The 23,536-nt window shown below is 44.6% G+C and overlaps 1 protein-coding gene across 1 annotated transcript in view; it reads right to left on the bottom strand.

Moving 5' to 3' along the window:
• Window positions 1-547: 547 nt before the first annotated feature.
• Window positions 548-23,536, bottom strand: part of ctif (CBP80/20-dependent translation initiation factor) — a gene marked incomplete at both ends in the record, with an annotated part of 44,609 nt that continues 21,620 nt past the window's right edge. Inside the window, 6 exons of the mRNA XM_080017428.1 lie at window positions 548-769; window positions 2,559-2,612; window positions 5,243-5,398; window positions 8,499-8,798; window positions 9,802-10,381; window positions 21,905-21,981. Coding sequence (XP_079873554.1) covers window positions 548-769; window positions 2,559-2,612; window positions 5,243-5,398; window positions 8,499-8,798; window positions 9,802-10,381; window positions 21,905-21,981 — 1,389 coding nt within the window. The remainder of the gene's footprint in view (window positions 770-2,558; window positions 2,613-5,242; window positions 5,399-8,498; window positions 8,799-9,801; window positions 10,382-21,904; window positions 21,982-23,536) is intronic.

The following is a 23,536-nucleotide window of genomic DNA, read 5'->3' as shown; positions in this document are numbered from 1 at the left end:
CAAACAAAAAACTAAAAACAAAAAACAAAAAAACAACAACATTGACCATCAGCTTTGACATCCACATTAGTAAGCTGGCCTAAAACTGACTGTTGTACATGATTATGTATAAAAGTTCAACAGCCTGCTTCACGCGGGGAGGCCTAGCTGCACTTAAAACGTTAGCGTCTTAAAACGCTGTTAAAAATGCAGGGACTGTTTCTCCCGACTCGATTTCTCAGGACCTGTGCGACAGGCACCGTGTCTGGCTTCTTGCCATTTAGAGTCATGTTGCGGTAGCCCACTGGAGCCGCGGGCTACTGTTATTGCAGCATCTCGTGGAAGGTTCACGGCTGGGGCCGAGGTGTCAGAGGGCCGGGGGCGGGGTCGAGGGGTCGAGGGGTCGAGGGGTCGAGGGGTCGAGGGGGCAGGCAGCGTTCAGCCCAGAGCACTCTTGGAGCTTATGCGGGCCTCAGAATCAGACAAAAAAAAAAAAACCAAACAAACAAAAAACAAAAATCAAACAAACAGGAAAAGTCACAGGGGGTGGGGGTTCTCCTCTCTCCATCTAAGTGGATGTGGTGAGCTTCTGGATGGTGCGGTTGTAGTACTGGGCGGTGAGGGCCTCCAAGGGGTTCCACTGGTGGGCGTGAAGCTCAATGACCTCCATGAGGAGGGAGCGGGTGAGCTGGGATTCGGCCGGACACAGCATCTTGTCCCTGGCCGCGGCGAGGAGGTCCGTCATCATCTCAGGGAGCTGGGCCTCCAGCAGACGCCCGGTGCTCTGCAACTGTTGGGGGAGGATGATGGCGTGAATGGGTGCGGAGAGCGAGAGACGGTTAAACATTTACATTTACATTTAGTCATTTAGCAGACGCTTTTATCCAAAGCGACTTACAATTGTTCAAACACCGACGGACGCAGCCATCAGGAGCAATTAGGGGTTAAGTGTCTTGCTCAAGGACACTACAGCATGCTAGCAGGAGGAGCCTGGGATCGAACCAGCAACCTTTGGATCACTAGACCACCAGCTCTACCTCCTGAGCTACCATACCCCGGTTAAAACGGTGGGCGTGGGCGAAAGAGGGGAGCCAAAGTGTAACACCGTTTAACAGCAAAATGAGCTCAAAGAGGCGACTGACGCCTTTCCCATCGCCAGGAGAAATGCCCTTGTTGTTTTTTTATACTATACTAATATTACTACTTGAAATCAAATACTTTCCGTTCATGAACAATAAAGAATGGACATTTCAATAAATACATCTTTGAACAAATCAAAAAGAAAATAAATATGACAAGTAGGTCTAAATAAATGACAACGTTTTCGTCGCGATGTCCCGGCGACATATTTTACACAATGACTATTTACCGTCTGCTTCGGGTCGGAACTTAAATACCCCCCCCCCAAAAAAAACACCAAACGATGGATGGATGTGTCCCAACGACACATCATCGTTCTGCTTCTCCTCAGAGTTCTAGACGCTGCGGCTCTGTCGCCGCGTGTTTGTTTACGAGCGCTACCTGTCCACGAGGGAGGGGGCGGGGCTTGGCTCTATATCGACAAACGCGATTGGTCAGAGGTGAAAGGTCAGCTTTGGACCGTCCAAACTCATTGGCTTCCCGTTGCAGCTTGCCGAGCGCGGAAATGAACAGGAACTTTCCTTTCAAATGATAGTATAACATAAATATGCAGTGTACAATATGTATTTTATTTCGACATCGAGGAAAAAATATGGCGATAATTATCATTAACGTTTTCGTCCAGCTCCAATTCAAATGGTGCCTAGAGGGGAATATTTTCACCCGACATTATAACTGGAGAGATTTAAATATGTCGGAGTTCAACCGATTTTCCACATTTTTTTTTTTATCATTTCTGACTGCAAAACACAGTTGTGTTGAGTCTGATTACATTTAATATACAAGTGAAGATATGGGTGAAAGGTCAAAATAAGTGGCCTGTTTATTTGTGTGTGCGTTCCCTAGATACGACAGCACAGCATGTCTAGCACCTTGTCACTGTTAATATGAACAAAGACCGTGGGATCACGACCCTCTAGGCGTGGAGCGGCGCTTCTCTGCACGGCTGTGAATACATGTACGCGCGCGCGCAAACCTGTACAGGGGGGAAGAAAAAAAAATAAAAAAATAAAATAAAAGCGAGGCAGCGGCTGCATCTCTGAGCTATTTGACAAATAACTCGCAGCTCTGTCGCTCCCTCCCTCCCTCATGCACTTCACAGAGTTGATAAGAGCTCACAGCTCCCACTCCTACTGAATCTATAATTTCACATCAATTCTCCTGCACTACTTCATTATTCACATGCCGCATGAGATGTGGACACAAAACATGCCGCTTCGCCACGGCCATGTTCGCTCACAGTCGGAACAAACACGCGACTTTTCAATACATTTTGGAAATTACAATTTCACCGCTGAAAATAAGTGTGTTGTGTTTCATTCTTATTTCATGGTCAGTCCGGCATTAACTTATTGACCTTTATTGGACATAGTCTACACGATGAAGCATCGAGATTCATACCCATGGGTAGTGTGATGTGTGTGTATGTGCGCCCGTACCTCCATAGAACAGCAGAGCACTGCATCTTCCTTAACATCCGTGGATTCCAACAGCTAGAAGGGACGATAATGAACACAGTGAGATGAATATGCTGGAGTCCATTGCAAGTGCCACCATGAGGTCATGTGCTCTGTGTGAACACAACATTTCATCCATACCGTGTGTTAGATACTTGGTCATGGGCTGTACAGAGTGGAAACATATTTTGTTTTGTTCACCCAGGGTTACAAAAGAGTAATTTTCATCTATATTTATTTCCCTTTCACATTTTTTAATTGACAGTTCCGCCTTCGGAGGGTCCTCTCAAGGTGGAAATGCACTTGAATACGCTGTACCTCACCGATGCCGAGATACAACACCACCTCAACCACTCCTCATTAATCTACCGATACAGCTGTCATATCAACCTGCATGCACTTCCTGGCGCACTCGGAAACATGTTATATAACACGCGTACACACACACACACACCCCTACACACACACACTCACACGCACACGTACACACACACACGTACGTACATAGACACATCAGATCAACCTCACCACATCAAGCAACGTCATTAGTCATGAAAATAATTTTACATCACATATGGGGCCAAAGAACACACTGCTGATCAAAGAAACAGCAGAAGAGGAGTTGTGTTTGTTTTGTCTGTGTGTGTGTGTGTGTGTGTGTGTGTGTGTGTGTGTGTGTGTGTGTGCTTGTGACTGACTCAGGGCAAAAGCAGTGTGTGCATGTGAATGTGGTTATGATGTCTGTCCACACCCGTATTCATGTTGCCAAATGTTTTAACAAGGTGAGATAATGCATTGGGCATACACTCATGGGTGTAGGGTGTGGGTGGTGTGGGTGTGGGTGTGTGCGTGTTAGAAAGAGGTAAAGAACATGCTCTGTGTGCCAAACGGAGAGGTGTGGGAAATTGTGGTAAAACTCCCTGGCACGTGCATCAAGCACACACTCGGTTTTCCAATATGAGCTTATTTCTCTTTACTCTGAAATCATTGAATTTAATATAAAACAAATTAATGTAACATAATGTAACATAACATAAATAGGGGTCTCAAATTAATCATTTTCCAATCCCATTATTCTGGTGATTAACCAGGATTAATACCATATTTGATCACATGTTGTACCACGAGTCCTATATTCCGCAAATGCAGGATTAAAGGAAACTCAGATTTTAAACAAAGACTCAAATAAAAAAAACAAAACAACACAAAACAATTCTACCTTTATTGATTGTGTGTAGTTCTCTGGGTGGGTCCACCGTGCATTTTAACTATTAAACTGAAAGCACCTGTGTTGTAGTTTACCTTTGTTCTCCATCGGGTCTTTGTTAGTCTCGCACGTGATGTACACAGATATATGTTATAGTTAAAGGTAGGAATGTGATTTGGCATCTCTTTGCAATCCCTGTGGCAAGTCAAGAGGCCGCAGGAGGGGCGCTTAGTGAGATCAATGCAAAATAATTTATTTAAATTACGTGGGTGCATGTGTTATCTTTGACAGCCCCAAGTATAAAACAACACAGTATAACATACCATAATATAAAACAATTGAATGTCGACTTATATAGGAGTAGGCAACGAAAGCGATACATATACATGAACGAATTATGAATGACTAAATGGATTGATCAAATAGGAACGCCTGGATATGGCTACGTCTAAGGACTTTAGGATGGTTTTTGTCTCATTGCTGAAATTGTTGCATGAACTGGCAACCCCAACGCCAGCACGAACAGAGTGGAGCATGTATTCACCGTATTGCGATGAGATCGGCGGCCAAGAAAAAATAAAGCGATAGGTTTGTGCCAATTACAATTCAGGCAGTGCATTGGATGTTTATTATAATAAGACATATTAAAGCACCGCTACGTAACTTTTAGAATTTGGTGCCCCTACAGTTTCTGAGTGCAATGTCACTTTTACACCATTGTCGTAAAACCCTGCCGTTGTCTTTCCTTCCCAGGACAAATTTGAACCTTATCGGTCACATTTCAATCATAAGTCTATGTTACAAAACGCAAATATGCAGTAATGCACACCTAGGTTACGGCGCCCTTGCACGGACCTCGCCGCTTCCCAGGGCCGCGGGGGAGCGAGGGCTGCAGGGATCAGCTCCCTGCTGCCGGTGTAGGTACCAGATGTGCTCGGCCTGGCAGATCGGCTCGCACGCGCGAGTCAGAGGGTTAAACAAACCCTGTGGCGCAATGAAAGTGAGGAACTGGCGCGCGTGGGATGAGATGCAAGGTGCCGGGCGCACCACTGGTCTCACCAGCGCCGTCGGGGAGGTGGAGGGGCTAGGCTTTGTATAAGGATTTTGACCGGCAAGTTTATAATTCATCATTTTTCGTTTTTTATTGATTTATTTGTTTATTTGTTTATTTATTTAATAAATTTTACAAGGCAAAAAAATGTTTTTTACCGGAGCCAAACATCAAGGATCACACCCAGACACAGAAGTTACATAGTGCAAGAACAGGCTTTTGGGAGGGTGAGCGGGAATGAAAGAGGTGCAGTTCTCCATAATACAAGTCAGCGCACCATCAAAATGATTCTGAAGCTGTTATTTCAAGGCAAAAAAAAAAGTTACATAGCGTTGCTTTAAATGTCACCCAGCGCTGCACTGTGTCACCCCACGGGCAAACAGGGCGCTTGTGATCCCGATCACGAACCTCTCGTAAGCAGGTGTAGATGGGACAGACCAGGACCCTGAAGGGCTCCCCAGCGCTGCTCCTCATGGTGCCAAACACCTCGCACAGGAAGGTGATGAAGCCCAGCCACCTCTCCACATCCGCCTGCTGAAGCTCTTCCCGGTGCAAGAAGTCCTTCTGCGGGGCAGCCGGAGAGGAAGAGAGGGAGACAAGGAGAGCAGACTCGGTCAGAGCCGAGGACACACCGCTGACGACTCTGAGGGAATCTGAAAGGCGGGAAATTAAGCTGCTTTTACGGATCCATGTCGCCGACCTTAAAAAGTGGGAGCCAGGTAGGTGGCAACGAGTTGTTTGGCGAATCCATCAGCGGCAGTGCTAAATGGCCTTTTGCTGGAGAAGCATTAATCATCATTAACATCTTTATCATCTCTCTAATGGGAATTAGAGTAGTTGGCATGTGTATTAACCTCACGGATAGAAAAAAAAACGAATTGTGAAATGTATCAAAGTCATTTTCACATTTATTTTATCCGGTACGGAACCAAGCCGAATATGTGAATGCGGTTTAGAAGTAAAGGCCAACAGAGTAGATTGTGTCAGTCGTGAAGGTGTGGAGGTTAATATGGGTTAATGTTCTATGTGTCCAAGTTATCTTCAAAGGCGTTTTTTTTTTTTTTTTAGTTAAACAAACTACTGCTTCTGCCCTTTTCCTAGTAGCTCTTTACACCGGGTATGCTCAGAATTTCAGCTTGAAACACAGAAGCGACCGCATGCCGCGTATGCTTGTGTGGATTCCAAAATACACATCACAGATGTGTGTGTGCACGCCGCCCGTTTCAAGGATCTGAGGCGCCTTGACAGCGCGGTGATGAATGGGCGTCTCACGCACTTACTATACAACAACTTCACAGGTGTCACACGTAGCCCCCAAATCACAACCGGGGTGCTTGACACCGGGACGACAAAGTATGAAAACGCACACGGGCGGGAGGAGACCCGAGTCAGGGCGCAGGGAAACGCTTTTTGTTTAACACACACACACACACAGATACAAAGATAGGTGGGAAGCAACAAAAGCAGGTGGCACAAAAATGGCGCTGCTCTTCTAAGTTCTCAAGTCCGCCTTGCCTTGTAGACTGCATTCTCAAGGAGATAAGACATTTCACGGTACGGAGATATGTCGACACAATACCGATATCGTAAGACTAGACATCGCCTGGGGTTTTGGTTATAGCAATGTCGTGATGTAGTTCACCTGCGGTACAGTAAAGTACCACCGTTCGAGCTGTTGCTTGGTCGTGAGATATTTCTTGTGTGTAAATTTTTCACAAAAGCACCAACGGTCATCTCCAAAGTATTGTCGTATTTGATTTTGCATATTATACAGTCAATTATAATATTTCCCCGCCCTGACTCAAAGTATTTAATTGACCGAGCCCCAGTTTTATTATCATAAACAGCATGGACACAGACTAATTGGTTGCACACTGAGAGAGCAGGGGACTGACACAACATGCATCTTCAATAAAGGCCTCAGTGCCGTTAGAATGCTTAAAATCACCGAGCCCAAATGTCAAAGACCGGGAGGGGGTCCAAACCGGCTGGGAAACGTGTATGTATGCATGCGGGGAAAAAACAAACAAAAAAAAAAACAACAACACATATTAGAGAGCAAGGAGAGGAGGACGAGGAGGAGGACAGACTTCCAGGAAAGAAAGAAGGGGATCGGGGGAAAAGAGGAGGATCAGGGGATAATCCACCCCCAATCCGACTGTCTGGATATAAAAGAAAATAAACGACAGGAAGGAGGTTAATGTTAGGTGGGTTAAACGTAATGACGGTAAATAAAAGGAGCCGGGAGAGGGAGTGAATACTGCGGAGGGGAGGGCAGGGAGTGTGGGGACACAGCAGGTGGGTTAACATTTAGACCTTGCATGTATCTGACAACAGCCAGAGAGCTGTGTGTGTGTGTGTGTGTGTGGGGGTGTGTGTGTGTGCGCGCGCATGTGTGCCTGTGTGTGTGTGTGTGTGTGTGTGTGCACGCGTGTTGGCTGTTTCCACACATTCTGGTGGCGATGTCTGGCTCCTGGGCGAGAGCGGAAGAGGGGGGGGAAACAACAGGAGCAGAAGAAGAGAGGCGATGGCCCGTGTTGTTATGGGTGAGGGGAGAAGATAAGACGAGGGCGAGGATGGAAACGGAGCGGCTTGTGGGGCGAGAGGAGGAGAGGAGGAGGTACGAAGCGAAACAAGATGGGGCCGAGGATTGTTTTAATTACTGGCGCGGAGACTGGAAATCCATGTTGAATACTGGCGGGGGCGGGGGGGGGGCGGCGGAGGCGGAGGAGCGCGAGAGGACATGTTTTCCTGGTGGATGATGAATCCATCCAGACAGGGTCTCCTTCCCCAGGGCCTCACGATTAGCTCATTTGCCCACTGACATTTACAGCATCACACAAACAGTAGGTGTTCATCTGCTGGGGCTCGGGCTGGCTTCAAATAAATACCAAAAAAAAAAAAAAACCCACAACAACCACTATTCTATAACTAGGACTGTCATGTTTTAACAGTCTTCTTCGTTCGTTTGAATTCAGTCTTTCACGCCGTCACCTGAGTCGCCTTCTATTCATTGTCACATTTCTCACGTTGGGTTTCCAAATCCCCGCTCAAATTCGCACGGAAACATACGACTGCGAGATCTGACGATTACACAGAAAGATTGCAGCGAGTTTGCGATCCGGCAATTTGGTATTAATTGTGACGGCTCTATCTATAACCGCCATTAATGAATTTTAATTTTTGCGGCTGTGCGCGATGGCACACACACACAGACGCGTGTTCTACTGTGAATAAGGCGGAAATAATTACTGATGGACTTGATGGAGGAAAAAAAAAAAAAAGTCAACAAACACTAAATTTAGAATTCAATGTAACTTTTGAAACAACAGCTATATATAGCAATATATAATTCAAAGTATTTTGTTGTACACGATGCACACACAGCATACAGTATTTTCCCCTTAAGGATGTGCTTCAGACATTACTATTTTGGCCCCGTCTATGGCAATATCTTTAGTCCTGTTCAACGTAAAATACTAAAGTAGAATTTCAATAATACACCCTCCTGAGTGAGGATTTCTAAGTTTGATTTGCATTTAGCTCTATACAACATTTTGAAGTTCTTTCCCCAAGAACTGCGGTTTAATGCATATTACAAAAAATTGATGTAAATGAAGGTTAAATTGAGTGACCACGGTTTTCCATTCTTTTGCCTCCTCACCTGCAGCATGTTGAGGAGCAGGGACCTGAACTTGGTGCCTTCCACCATGAACAGCGACATCTTGTCGCAGAGCTTGGCGGCGGTGGCGGCAAAGCTGCGGTCCGACACCGCCTTCAGATAGATGGTGCTGACCACCTGCACCAGGTTCTCCTCCGAGCGGGCCGAGCACTGGGCCTCCTCCATGAAGGAGGCCAGGTGCTGCTCCACGCCGCTGCTGTTGCTCCTCATGCTGTTGAGGAGATCGACCAGCCGATCCATGCGCTGCGAGCCGGTGCCACTGTCCAAGCCACGGCCGTCTTCCTACAGACGGACGGAGAAGGCAGGTGCGAGAGATTCACGGTCAGGCTGACAGACATTTTGGTTCACCGCTCCACTCCACCGTGGATTCCACCAGCGTGAAGAGGCCACGATGACGACTAGAATACACAGTTGACTATTAGGTGTAAAATATGGGTTAGAAATATCTAATTTAAGGAAGCCAAAGGATGGAAAAAACTTTGTTTAGTAATAGCTCTACAAAGGTCATAAATCCTGTTTTGTTATGATTTTTATATAAGGCTTGTTATCTTTTATTAACACGTTGTCTCTAATTAACACATTGACAGCTTGCTGATGAAGACAGCGGACAGTGGCACAAGGCCCACTGAGCTCTGTCAAGTATACACAGCGTCTGTATCCAACTGGGCTCACGCCAGCTCAATACACAGTCATTCCTATGAATATCCGTGCAATACATTATGTTTACGTGGCTTTCACCGATATCAACACTGCTGAAAATATTATTTGACCGCATTTAAAAAGTAAAACATTATCTTAATACTGTATCCTATAGCGTAACCAGCTAGGTCAATGAAGTAGAATATATTTTTGAGTTGAAAACAAAAAAACATTACATTCAGTTTTAAACAATATTTCTGGTAGCTTTTCTTTCTGGTGATGGCAATGCCTTATTTCTGTTAAGGCGTCGAGTGCGTTCAGATTAAAACAAGCCCCTGCGAGTGCTGATGCCCCTTCAGCAGACAGCGAAAAGACATTTAAAGATAGCTATCTAATGCAGTTGTCGCTACTTCAACTCAATATAATCAACCTTGCATACAACAGTGTGTGCGCGAGTACTAAATAAGCCATGTGACTTAATATTCAAAGTGACTGAAGCAAAAGCGAGTGTATGCACGACAACTATTGTAAGTAAAAAAGGCACTTTTCTAAACATAATGACCATAAATATATATATAATAGAGTGCACACTCGTGTCCTGATTTGACTAATGCCGACTGACAGGCAGTAAGCAGCTTTCTGCTACCTCGTCCTTTAGCCTCCTCCTCAGCCTCTCCTTCGACGACTGCAGCAGGGTGATTTTAGGGTGCTCCGACTGGCCGTCGTTTGCCTTCCAACTTTGCGGTTGGGGCCTCGGAGATTCCTGATTAAACGTCTGGTCCGGGCAGACAATTTGATTGGCCGTCGACGCAGACAGGGCTGATTCGATGAGGGCTTTGCTGCTGTAGTCTTTTGGCTCCTGCAGTGTTTTTCTCTGTTCTTCCACCGTTTTCATATTCTCCGATTCCTCTTTGGCGGTTCTCGGCGGTGCCCCTTTGTCGCCGGTTACGTTCGTCTGTCCATGCCCCTGTCCCTTCTGGTTATAGTGCCAGCGGCGGTTCTGGCTGTACCCGTGGTGGGGCGGGCCTCCCGGGCGCTGCCCGTGCCCTCCTTGGTTTGGACGAGCGGGTCGGCCATTACCGCTGCTTTTGCTATCTCCGAGCGGTTCCGTGGAATTCGGCTGCTGGTCTTGGTTCGGGGGCTGTTGTAGAGAGAGATCCCACTGGTGCTGAGGCGACTGCTGTTGACTGGGGTTCTTCCCTCCGCCCTGCGACCGCTGCTGTCTCCTGGAATGAGAGCATGTTCCCGTTAGCCAAACGACTTTTCGGCAATGCCTCGCGCGCTACCTCCGCTCATTTGCCACTCTTGGCTGCTCGGCTCTCGGCGCCGGCAGGACCACGCTCTGGCGTCAGACGGGCAGCGAAGCAGCTTTAGTGCGCTCACAGCAGATGGATGTCACAGAGCCACTCTACCCACGATATTTAAATCATTGCGTCGCGGCATAATTTTACCTTGATAACAATGTAAGTAGATTTAGTTAAGAACCCGGTCTTCGTGGTCGTATCTGCCCGTTAATCCTCATGGACGACCTCGTACCTGACTGACTTAGAAACCGGTATTCAATGTGATTTTTTTTTGTGAGCCACTGTGACTCCAGTTAGGCATTCTGTCACGCTCCTGTGCCAAATTATGTCCAAATATTCAAATCAACTTTAGATACAGTAGTTAAACGACCATCAAAGAAATAAAAAATGCAAGCCCACGTATCCCGCGTGTATGTCCAAGAGCGTCCGTCGGGATGGGTCTACCTCATCCTTCATTGCTCTGTCATTTCGCTGCACTGGCTCCGGGCTTGACAAGACATTGACATATGGTACGGGGGATTAGTCACCCTGCTGTGGAGGTGCCAGCGTATTATCTCCCTTATGCTGACAACTAGCACACACTCAACTAGCGGTCGGCTCGTTTCTTTGTTCGGCGACGAAGAAAAAACTCAACTTGTTTTTGGTACTCCAAAAGATTTGGGACCACAGCCAAAAAAAACAACATCAGTTGGACAAGATTGAATCAAGGTCTCTTCAGCAAAAACAACCTCCATCAGCTGGACACAATTTGACTTCTGAATATCAACCGAGTGGCTCCCAGAAGAGTAACGCCAAGAAAACAGTTAAAAAAATATGAATAGTAAACTGGCTAAAGGACTGTCTGAATCAAAACCGATACAACAAGAATATTAGGACACCTTGATGACAGCCCCCCCCCCCCCCCCCCCCCCGCCCCCAAAGTAATTCATTATATAACAAATATTACGCAAGTGATGATCATCAGATATTGTCATTTCATAAGGGTCTGCCTTTGTGTAGGCGTCAAGAGACCCTGAGTTAAACAGCCTAATATACCAAGGTAACTTCACTTCTCCTCCGTATTTTATTGTAAAGAGAGTGTTTCTTAAGCTCAATCACCGAGGGGAATGAATTCTCCTTGACAAAAAAAAAAAAAAAAATAACAGCCTCGAGATACTTTTCACAGTTCTCCGCAAAAATTTGTCGGCAGAGTCTTTTACATTCGCCACAAAGGCATCGGGATCCTTTTCAACCTCTGATGAGAAGGAAAAGATTTTTCCCTCAATTCTCCTCTATTAAGATGTCAAGGCCCCCCTTTCTGCTTTTCTCCAAAGAACCCGGATTCCGCTTCCTACCCTCGTACAGTCACACAGTTTCCCCTCTTAATTTCCCGTCGTCGTCGGGTTTGTCCTCAATGCGTATGAGGAGGGATGCCAAGTCACCGTGGTCTTCATCCAGACATGCCATATTCCTTGATGGAATTTTCAGGAAAAAAAACAAACAAAAAAAAAAACAACAACCCCAAAACGATGCCCCCCTGTCGGGATTTCAAGGTTTCTCCACTTGGGTGCCTTCAGCCCACCATTACAGTAATGAGTAATCCCTTTCCTTCCCTGTTTAAGGCTTCATAGAAGGCAATGTCCCATGTAGAACTCATTGTGGGACTGTATACCATGCTCAGAGAGACAGCCTCACCCTGTAACACCACTTTATCCCATTACAGTCCCCGGTCACTGAATCCTAGTTGGGATTCACACACACACAGACACACAGACACACACACACACACACACACACACACACACACACACACACACACACACACACACACACACACACACACACACACACACACACACACACACACACACCTTGGAAGTATTACCAAATGACAAAATGCAAACTTAAATGAAGCGTACGCCACACATCACCCTGTCACCATAGAATATACGTATACTACATATCACACCTGCTGGCATCATAGGAAACGTTCTCATGTCTGTTCAAAAGTTCACAATGAATAAAATCATAAATCTTGAAAAAAGTAACAGTTTATCTGAAAGTGAACTCACAATATATAGACACAGTTTATAGATACAACAATATTATGTATCTAACAACAATTACACTTTTGTGAGCAATTTTCCGGACTAGGCAATGAAAACAAAAGAGGGTTCACCACTCTAACCGGTGTTCCTCACACCCCAGTGCACTGTGAGCAGCAGCACTGTGTGTCAGCAAACTGACCAGACATCACATTATGTGGACTACCATCGATGTAAACAATTAAGAGTATAAAAATACTGGATGATCATAATGGTCACTAGGTTTTTGCTAGAGCCATATGATACGAAAAAGGTCAAGAAATCAAACATTTCCATTGCCATGTGAGCAACAATTCTTTCTTTCAGCCTCATAATAAATACAGAAGTGGTTCAGCAGTTCCAATTGCCCATAGCCCAAAGTAGGGAGAGTTAATCTACTGTATATCCCTCCATTCCTTCTTCTGACTTAAAACAAAATCCTAAACTGCACCACATAAGGGTGCTAAAGTTAATACTGAATGACCTTTCCAAAAAACCCCCACATTTTCTCATTCTCATTTTTAAAGCCCATTTGAAAGATGGGCAGAAATATCAAATTTTCTACACCAAGTCTAAGGACGACCGAAACCGTTCTGGTGCTTGAAGATCAATTTCAGACATAGCATCTGGTCAATGTACCGAGCAGTAAAAATGATACAATGACATGTACAAGCCCTCCCATTAGTGGTCGTATTTAAATAAGATTTACAGAATAAATGGTCAGGGAATTGCTCAGATTACACAAAGATGTAAACATCTGTGACCGACTAATAACTGAGGCGGATTGGCTTTGAGAATGGCGGTGTGGCAAGTTCGATTTTCTGTTCCTGATGAAAAAGAAATATATCTATATCTCTCTGAATGCTTTTGGTTAGTCAACAAAAGAAAGTATTTGGCGCTTCTTTCGGCAATAGGAGGTGTCTGGAAATCGTCCACTTTGATTGGAAGTGGAGAACATGTAGGAATCCTGATTTGAGTCTGTTGAGCGCCACTAATGTAGTTGAATGGCAGCTACAAGGGTAACATGTACAAAAATTCCTTTTGATAAACATTTAACATCATTCTAATATAGTTTTTGTTCCTATTCTAATGCATGAAAAGGAGATTCATCCCCTGAAAAGTTGCTGGGATGTGCTCTCTTTACCAGCGTGTATGTGCTGTGTCGGAGCTGTTGGCAAATATTCTGGTAATTACACAGAAAATCCCATCTTTGGTCGACGACGATGTGGATGCGCTGTCAGCAAAACTAGGCAGAGCTTGAGGTTGACCACCCCCGATCCAAACCATCATGGACCTGTACGAACTTTTACTTTCTTTCTTCTCCCCACACAGGATCTTGACTGTAGTTACTGTAACCATTTGTCATAGACCGATCTTGAGTTATTTAACTCTCTGTAGCTCAACAACAATCAAAACAATCTGTGCTGCAACATTTTTTTTTCCATATACAAAAAACACGCATAAAAGTCAGTAGTTTAGCTTTTCCTACTCATTCAATTTGTTCTGTATAAAATAAACCAGATCTAACGTAAATGAGTGGAAGAAAGTTTCTTTACATCTTAATGCGAGTATCATCCACAGCCATATGCTACACCCAAAGGTATTTGCTGCATGATCCTCCCTTATTTTAACCACGGTAATGATGCAGTAGGTATTTTTCATCTGTTGCTATGTTTCAACAAATTATGAAATGTATGCAGAATCGTGAAATCTTCCATGCTAAACATATGAACTCAGACAGGCATGTAAATGCAGATAAACATATTTGACCTATATCAACAAGGGAGGCGGTCTACGTGTCCCGGTGTGCTTTTTGGTGCCTTACCAGCGGGCCTCCTAAATCTCCAGAGCTCTAATTATACACCTACACATCCATGCCTCTGCTACATGCCCTGACCCGATGCTAGATTACGTACGGCTATGGCACATTAGACATTCAGAGCCCTCAAGGCATGCCTATAATGTTACAACTCACTTCCTCTCAAGTGATCGAGTGTTGGGACTTTGTGTGGCATCACGGTACTACAAAAACAAGGCCCACACCAAATATAGATTGCTATATGGGTCTATACACATATGCTAACATGCAGTGACTAAAGCACTTCATTAAACCGAGAGAAAACATGGATAAACCTCTTTCAAGCCGAATCGAATGCATTTAATGCACACTTGAAGACCTAGATCATGACGTGTATGTGTTTTGGTTTGGCTCTCCACCAAACCACGTCGGTAAAATCTCTGATGGGTATGACCGTGATGGGGGACATGGCCAGAGAATTCTTACCATCACATCTTCAGTTTCTTCACAAAACCATTATTTCTTCCGGCTCTGCAGAGCTTTTCTCCAAAAAGCCTATCTCCTCTGAGCCCTACACACACACACACACACACACACACACACACACACACACACACACACACACACACACACACACACACACACACACACACACACACACACACACACACACACACACACACACACACACACAAGTACACACACACACACACAAGTACAACACGCGAAGTCTTTACCGTCAAGTCTAGTGAGACCGTGACTGAATGTAGGGCTCTGAAAGAACAGCTTTCGAGTGCGATCTCATTCAGTCGTCCCTCTTTTCTTCTCTCCTACACATTTTAAACTCTTCTACAGGCTGGCGACGACGAGGACATTCTCGAGTCCTTCTAAGTTCACGCTTTCTCTGACATTCACGCTCACTCGTCTATATCGATAGTAGCATGCGGAGGTAAACCACTTGTATGATTTGAAACTCTTTGTTTTTGACTCACACGTTCCTAATATTTCCACATTTCGATGCATAAATCTTTGAGGGAAATCGCTAGGGATGTCACGAGTCCGATTTGAAATTTAAAATCGATCAAAATGAGTGTTTGATTTCGAACTTCAAAATGATCCCGCGATCTTCGCGGTTCTCCAAGTATTTTTTCTGGATAATATGGTCCGACGTCGTCGCCATATTGGCGCGGTCAAGATCCGCCGGTAAACAAATGCAGTGCGCGCCGGGGGGGGGGGGTCTATTACAGTCACTGATTTCACCTTATCAGTCCGCTAAAATGTGTTTCTCAACAAAACTGAGGCGAGAAATAATCAGTGCAGTTGCTGAATCGTCACTCATATTACATCTACGAGGCCTCATTTAAAAGTTTGTTCCGACTTTCATTGCCGGGCTCAAAGCTTGTGGGGGAGACGGACGCCGCGCCGCGACTCACCGCGACTCTCGGAGGCGATGTTTTTTTTGTTTCATGTAAGCGTCAGAAAATAAGATAAAATTGAATACATAAAATAAATTAATACCATCTACAATAAAAACACTATTTTTTATTGGTTTTGTCTGGAGAAACACACAGCGGATCGGATGGAGCAGATGACCATATGAAGAAATCCGTGACGAGCTGATGTCAGCCTGTGCCAAAAGTAGAAAGAAACATTGCAAAAACCGAGCGTTCAGAGCGGTCGGCAGTCTGAGCATTTTGTTCAGAGCGATGGCGTCGTTCTCTGATGAATAAAATAAATAAAAAATGCTAAAACAGGTTGCCGCCCCCCCCCCCCGAAATAAAACTCTTTGGATCTGGACGTGAAAAAAGCGACATTTGCCGAAAAGTGAGTTATTTTGCATCCCTGAAATTCATAATTCAACCAATTTGTTAAGACCCGTCAATATCGCATTGAAGACATTGTAAGGCCTAAAATATAGATTATTGGATTTTAGACTTTGAGACTTTTTAAGGAAACCTTGTTAAAACAAGGATCACAGTGTGAAAAGGTGGAAGACGGAAATAGAGCCTCTCTCCAAATGCTCCGAATAAACAGGAGACCCAGAGAAGAGAGGATTGAGAGGAAAATCAAAAACAAAGCAGAAACCTGGATGAGATCCAGCAGACTGCATAAGCCTTGTGGGAGGCTGGATTCAATAGAAAAGGAAAGCCAAATGTTAAAATATTACTGCAATTCTCAATTTTTTTTGTAAGTTGGAAAAGTTATCCAACTGTGGAGAGACTTTTCAGATTGGGTTTAATTTCACTCAGCATTTCAGCATACTGAATAAAATCAGATAATGATGGACGCTTGAAGTATTTATCCAGCACATGTTTATTTCTTCAGGATTTCTGAAAAAGGTGGCAAATGTGTTGCTGAGGGAGTGAATTTTGTCAAATGGGAAATGGGGAGTGGAGCTAGAAATCCGGTGTACCGATAACAACCTACCGCTCAATGTTGTAAAAACAAAAGAGATGGTAGTTGACTGGGTTTCTTGACTATTTTTCCATTACCATTACCACCTTTTTTCGGAAAAATGCACGAGACAAAGAAGCAGAGAGTTACAAACAGCAGGGGCTCCAGACTAACTTTTTACATTGGCGGCAATGGTGCGCCTCACCTTTTTCCATTCGGGTGCGCCAGCACATAATTTAGGTGCCCCCAAAATCCTTCAGGTCAGGATGAGCCATCTTACCCACCGACCCATCTTAGGACATGGGACAGGGAAGACAGGTGGAACGGTTACCCCCTCTGGGCCTTTCAGGGCCAGGGACAGGTGTATGGGCACTGGACCATTTTTCTTGGCGACAAAATAACCAATAGCTCTCGGGGTGCGCATCTCTCCCTTAAAAGACGATCTGATACACATCGAGATGACGATTCGGCGCGATTCAAGGCGATGCAATATAATGCAATCTGATACGGTTCTTAACATTTGTTTAATGTAGACATTCATTTCCATTATAAATTAAAATGAGCCAATGCTATAAAAGTGGCATTTCCTTATTTTCAAATAGATATTTCATAGAAGACCAGGGAGCCCCAAGTATTTTTGTTACTTTATGGCATTTATTGGCATCATATAATAATATCTAATACTTTGTGATTCTGATATAGTCATATATAATGTAATATTTTAATGACCATGGATGCGTTGGAGTATTGTTAATTGTCGGTTGTAATGTGTTTTACTGTGGGCGGTTCATAAGTCTCGCGAGAGGGAATGTGTGCACGCGATCTGGTGCGGGTGTGTGTGTGTGTGTGTGTGTGTGTGTGTGTGTGTGTGTGCGTCTGTGTGCGTGCGTGCGTGCGTGCGTGCGTGCATGTGCGCGTGGCGATAGCTCTCTTCATTTTGAATTGGGCTATGTTTTAAGCTTGCGATGCCGCTCACGATTTCTCTCGTTCGCACGCAAGGAATGTGGGAGGAGTACAGGGCGCGGCCTCACACACACACACACACACACACACACACACACACACAAACACACACACACACACACACACACACAGACATGCACGGCACACGTGCAGCATGTACATAAAATCCTGCTGTACGCCGACAAAATAATCAACAGAAAAAAGACTATTATATTTGTTCAAAGGCCAATGTCTGCACACCTAGACATACTTTTTTTGTTTTTTCCCCTTTTAATCAGACCTGCGGAATTTCAGCCACGCCGACCAACGAAAATGTTTAGACGCACTTGACAGATTTTTGGTCGCACGTGTGACCAAAGCGGTCGCACCGTGGAGCCCTGAACAGGCATCCTGCTCGCTGCAGAGAAATTAGGTGGTAAGCGGCATATTCCAGTAAATCACAAACTAATTTAAGCCCGGGTTGACGTGTCTACCCAACTAGAAACACATGTGCTGCCTCTCCTTTCCTCTCCTTCCTTCCTCCTGCTAGCACTTGGACTTTGCCTCATTTCACACTCACTCTCTCTGACTCCCCGACTCATTCTTGCTCTTTTAATGCCCCGGAGGTATTTCGGTAGTTTGCCACACCACAAACTATTCATTGTGACTTCGTACTCAGCGCATGTTGGATACAACACAGACGTACTGGACAACGCACATGTCTGTGTTTTTCGTTACATACTTTAACTATGAAAGAATAGAGGAGAGGCAACAGCTTAATTATTTTTCTGAGAAGAACAGAAGAGAGTACGCACACGGACTAAATTTGCAATTACAATAAATCTACTGAATAAAGCAACATGTTGGTCAAAGGACCTCCATCGGGAAAATATTGTCTCTCCTTCATTTAATATTTTGAGGACTTCCAGTTCTTTCCCTGCTCACCACTTCCTCTATAAATAATCTTTTTTTTTTTTTTTAATGAAATCCTGTTTTTTTTCCAGAGGAAAAATAACTGTTCCATTTGCCCACATTCATTAGACGTACAATCCTACCCGTCAACCCAACTATAAACTATAAACATAATATATCAGACACGTTTATTTGTTTCTATTAGACAAGTTGTTTGTATATGTCAAATTAAAACATATACAATTAAAATACATATTAGAAAATGTAAATATTGACCCCTTATCTTTTTCTGCATTAATCTACTATACTCTGCGCCACGTTTGGCCATCTCCTGTATCATTCCTGTTGCTAATCTTCATCCTGCACGCTCCATCTCCCTGCCTTACGGCGACTGTACTTAGTCATTCTCATCTGTGCCTCTCTTTGGGGAACGGAGACGTGAGGTTAATAGGCTTTCCCAGGCTGTACACGAATGAACGGCAGAGCACTACAACACTATTTAATAGTACACACTGATTTCCGGGACCCACGCACTAAAATAGCCTAGGAGGACATCGCCCTCCAAACTCACGTACGGTATGTTCACCGCCGCGGTGTGGTCTACGTGGTACGCAGGTACACAGTGTAGAGGATGCGCAAGGGTACGTAACGATAGAGTTTTGTGACAGAACTTTCACTTCAGTGAGTTTAGTATAAGATTCAAGTATAAGAGTACAAGTATAATTTAGTATAAGATTCAAGATTCAAGATTCAAGATTTTTATATGTATGTGACAAATAAAAATCTTGACTCTTGAATCTTGAATCTTGAATAACTGTAATAAAATATGTTTTTCAGGGGAAGGGGAGGCTTCACCTCCATTCATAAAATTTACCCTGTGCGCTGTGAAGGGGTGCTCTGCGGGTAGCGCACCTACGGGGAGACGCACGACGCCCACACACACACACACACACACACACACACACACACACACACACACACACACACACACACACACACACACACACACACACACACACACACACACACACACAGACACACACACACACACACACACACACACACTTTATTTCTTTGGCAAGTTTTACATTTTTATGTTGTGTTTTGTCCGTTTAAGTTACCCTCTCCTGCCGCTGGCAAATGTTTCCTACTCCATATAGGAGGCAGAAGAAGGGGCGCAGCCACTGTCATGTCAGGTTCACAAAGCATGTACGCATGTCTGACTGTTGTCTGACTGTGAGGGTTTTATCCCAATAAGTTATTTTACTATTATGATTTATGTGTGAGAACTACTGTTTATACCTGTTCTGCACAAAGAAAAAGAACTATACTGTAGTACTCCCCCCAATTTTGAAACATTTTTTAAATATTAGGCTATACAAATAAATAAATAAATAAATAAATATGAACAAAAAATACATAACATAATTATTATCATATGTTCATGTTTTATTTATGTCATTTGCCAATATGCAGATGTTACAGTATACAAAAAGAACAAAGAGCCGTTCTCTGAAACGAACGCAGCCAGAAGACTCGGTTCCCTCCAAAAAACTTAATTCACATTACTACACGCCGCACATTCTCCGCTCTGCACCGCTGTTTTCCCAAGTAATTAACCCCCTCGTTGCTGGTGCCACATCGCATTTACCCCTGTTCCAGTAATCCTCCAAGGGTGCACACTTGGACATTACATTTTATTTATCCATTCATACTCTGTGTGTGTGTGTGTGTGTGTGTGTTAACGCGGTGGCTTCCCATCATAAAGGAAAATGAAAGACTTTTTGCAGGGGAAGGCATCCCCTTCATTCACCTCCATTCATAAATTTCACCCTGTGCCCTCTTTGTCTGCCGCCGCACAAGCTGCGTCGAGCTCCGGCTCCGGCTCCAGCTGGAGTCTCACAGGATACCCACTACAATGGACTAGACTACACCACTGGTTCACACCATTGGACTTTCCACAAACGTCCACCTCCCTTTAAATAAGAATTAATGTACTCAGACAAAAGTGCTTTTAAAAGAGTGGAGCACATCTTAGAGCTGAGAACAATTAAACATTTCACAGGAGTGCAACTTCCATTTTACCAGAAGACCAATGCAAAAAAAACCAAACTATTTCAAGCTATGTTGCAAGCGTACAACTAAACTACCATTATCACCAATATCATTAATTACTTTTATTTCCCAGTCAAAAATCCACAATAGCAAACAAAACACATAAAAGCATCTGCCCTTCATGTAAACCACATTTTTACTTTGATAATCACTTTTTTTCCAAATTACCCCCACAAGTAGATGTGTCCGCATCTCAAATACAGTATACAGTATGTTCCTCCATGTTGAGCATCTCAGGTGGAGAAAAGAAAATGCTGCCAGTGCACCTCAAGACGCACACTGTGCACACCACGTAATGGAACAGCAGAAGGGGATGTGCACAGAAAAATCAGAAGGTCAGCTACGTCCCAACTGTTAAACAGCGAGGCACCCTGTAACACACACACACACACACACACACACACACACACACACACACACACACACACACACACACACACACACACACACACACACACACACACACACACACACACACACACACACACACACACACACACACACGGCAGAGCAAAGGGAATCGCTGTGGGTATAAACTTTGCTCTTAATTCTGTTCTTTTGTCATGTGTAACGTGTGCTGCCAGAACACAGGCCAGAACACAAAAACGTAATAGGTCGGGACGGGGCCAACATTTCCCTCCACTTAAAAAAGGATTACAATTGCGAGTTTCTTCTTCTGGTATAGCTTAACTTTCCTCTTTTTATCCACAAAGACGACCCAAATATTTTCATTCTTTAGTGTTTCCTAGCAACTGACAAAGTTTTCCAGTGACATCACGGCGCAGAGAACGAGAGAGAGTGAGAATGAGAGTGAGAGGGAGTGAGGAGAGAGAGAGAGAGAGAGAGAGAGAGAGAGAGACACACACAGAGGTTTGAATGATGTCAGAGAGTTTGGTCAAATAAGAATTTAGAATGTACTTGGAGCCTGAACTGGGTGTAAACTCACTGCCAGCGGTGCAAAATAAGCCCTTTGGATAAACCTTTGATTTCAATTTGCAAAAAGATAAGACTGCTGAGAGAGAAATCGTTGGCGCCGTGAGCAAATAATCATACTTTTGAGTTGTGCAACAAAATGCTTCCAGCAAAATTACACAGTAAAGGATGGAACTCATTTTGAACTGAATTGCCCATTAAATGTTCTTTTTTGACGTGTGTGTGTGTGTGTGTGTGTGTGTGCGCGCCTGCGCGTGTTTAAATGCCGATAGAGCGAGGTGCTCTTACCTCCGGTCATTCCTCCTGCGCCTGAAGAGTTTTTTGGTGTGTGCAATCTCAGCCTCATTGGGCAAAGGTGGGAAAGCCTGCATAAAAAGAAGCAAAAAAACAACAACCATGAAAAACAAACAACAATTATATATTTGATCTTAATGAGTATTGATGCAAAATGATGAGGGACTTTCAACATGCAATCTTTATGATTATCAAGTTTTAGTTTCATCGTCAAGCATGTTGCAGTGCTTTCCTTCTTTGTCAATGTCATTATTGAATACATAGCTTACTGAAGCTCTCAAACACCAAATACTTCGCAGAGATAGCAGTTGTCTTCCTGTGATATGTTACCAACTTCACAGAGCCAAGACTTGGCTTGCCAAGACTGAGCCAAGACTGCTTTCAGGACTTTTTGACTAGGGGAAGGGAAGCCTGCGAGGGGAATCTTTCAGTGTCAAGTGAAGACATCTGAATGTCTGGGTGGACCAGGGTGGAGCACAGCGCACTTAACTTCAAACAAGCTGGCACGATCACATGAGACATGATTACATGAGATGGGCTCGCCACTTAAGCCCCTTTCCCGCACTGAAAGCCGTAAATCTACTGGCAAAGATCCACATTGGCGTCACGCGGGGAACGAGGGCCGATCCCGACGTTCCGCAAAAGCTGTTCCGTAAATTTCCCCACTCTCTAGACCGAGCATAATTTCCGGGAAATTGCCGGTAAGGTTGTGAACGGTGTGTGTGGGAACTGAAGCGTAGCAGAGTAAAGCAGAGTACAGCCACAAAGTAGGGGCTGAGACGAATCCAAATAAAGCATATAATGTGAAGATATTTATTTTTGAGAATAAACAAATAAATGAATAAATCATTCGGAAAAATGGCGAGTCAGATCCGAACCGTGGCACTCGGCTAGAAAGACGGGAAACTGAAACACGCTCAGCCTCCATGGAGACGGGTCTTAAATTGTATGCTTTTTCTTCTTAAAAATACCACTCAGACCCCCGACGTGTCTTTCAGAGTTAGGGGCATGGTGCGGGGACATCGGGCACAACCGCTTGGCTAGTCCCCGCTTCGCGGCACGGAGCAGAGCTGGAGCGAGCGAGCGGACAGGAGAGGGGGAACGGGTGGAGAACGTTCCTTCTCCGGAGGCAGAGAGAGTAGGACAGGTTGAAAATGATCAACCTGGTTTAATAACTTTGGGTGAGGGTTATTGCGTCCGGGGACGGGGGGGGGGCTCTGTCAGCGGAAGGAACTGCTGTCCTGGGCAGGGAGACGGGGAGCGAGGCGCTGGTGTAAAAACAAAACCGATTCTGTTGGCCTAGTGACATCAGACACCTCTCTTGCAAGCATTACCAAATGAATCCTTAACAGTCATCTATGTGGAAACAAGACTCCATACAAGACTTTTCCGTAAAGGAGGCCTATGTGGGAATGACTATCTACTGCCTTTGCAGGATATGCCGCTGCCCGACCCACTGCACCCCAACGTCGATCTGCTTGTGCTTCGCCCAGCTCTCCCAGTGCCAGAACTCAAAGTCAGTACACACACCACACAATGAACTTTGGGTTTGCGGGTGGGGTGCGAGCTATGTGGGTGCTGTGTGGCGAGCGGCTGCGATCTTGCCCGTCATGCACCTGCCCTGGC

Source organism: Zeus faber (assembly GCF_960531495.2).
Source record: "Zeus faber genome assembly, chromosome: 17".
NCBI lineage: Eukaryota > Metazoa > Chordata > Actinopteri > Zeiformes > Zeidae > Zeus > Zeus faber.
The sequence above is the reverse complement of the archived record's forward strand: the minus strand, read 5'-3'. Positions and strand labels throughout refer to the sequence as shown.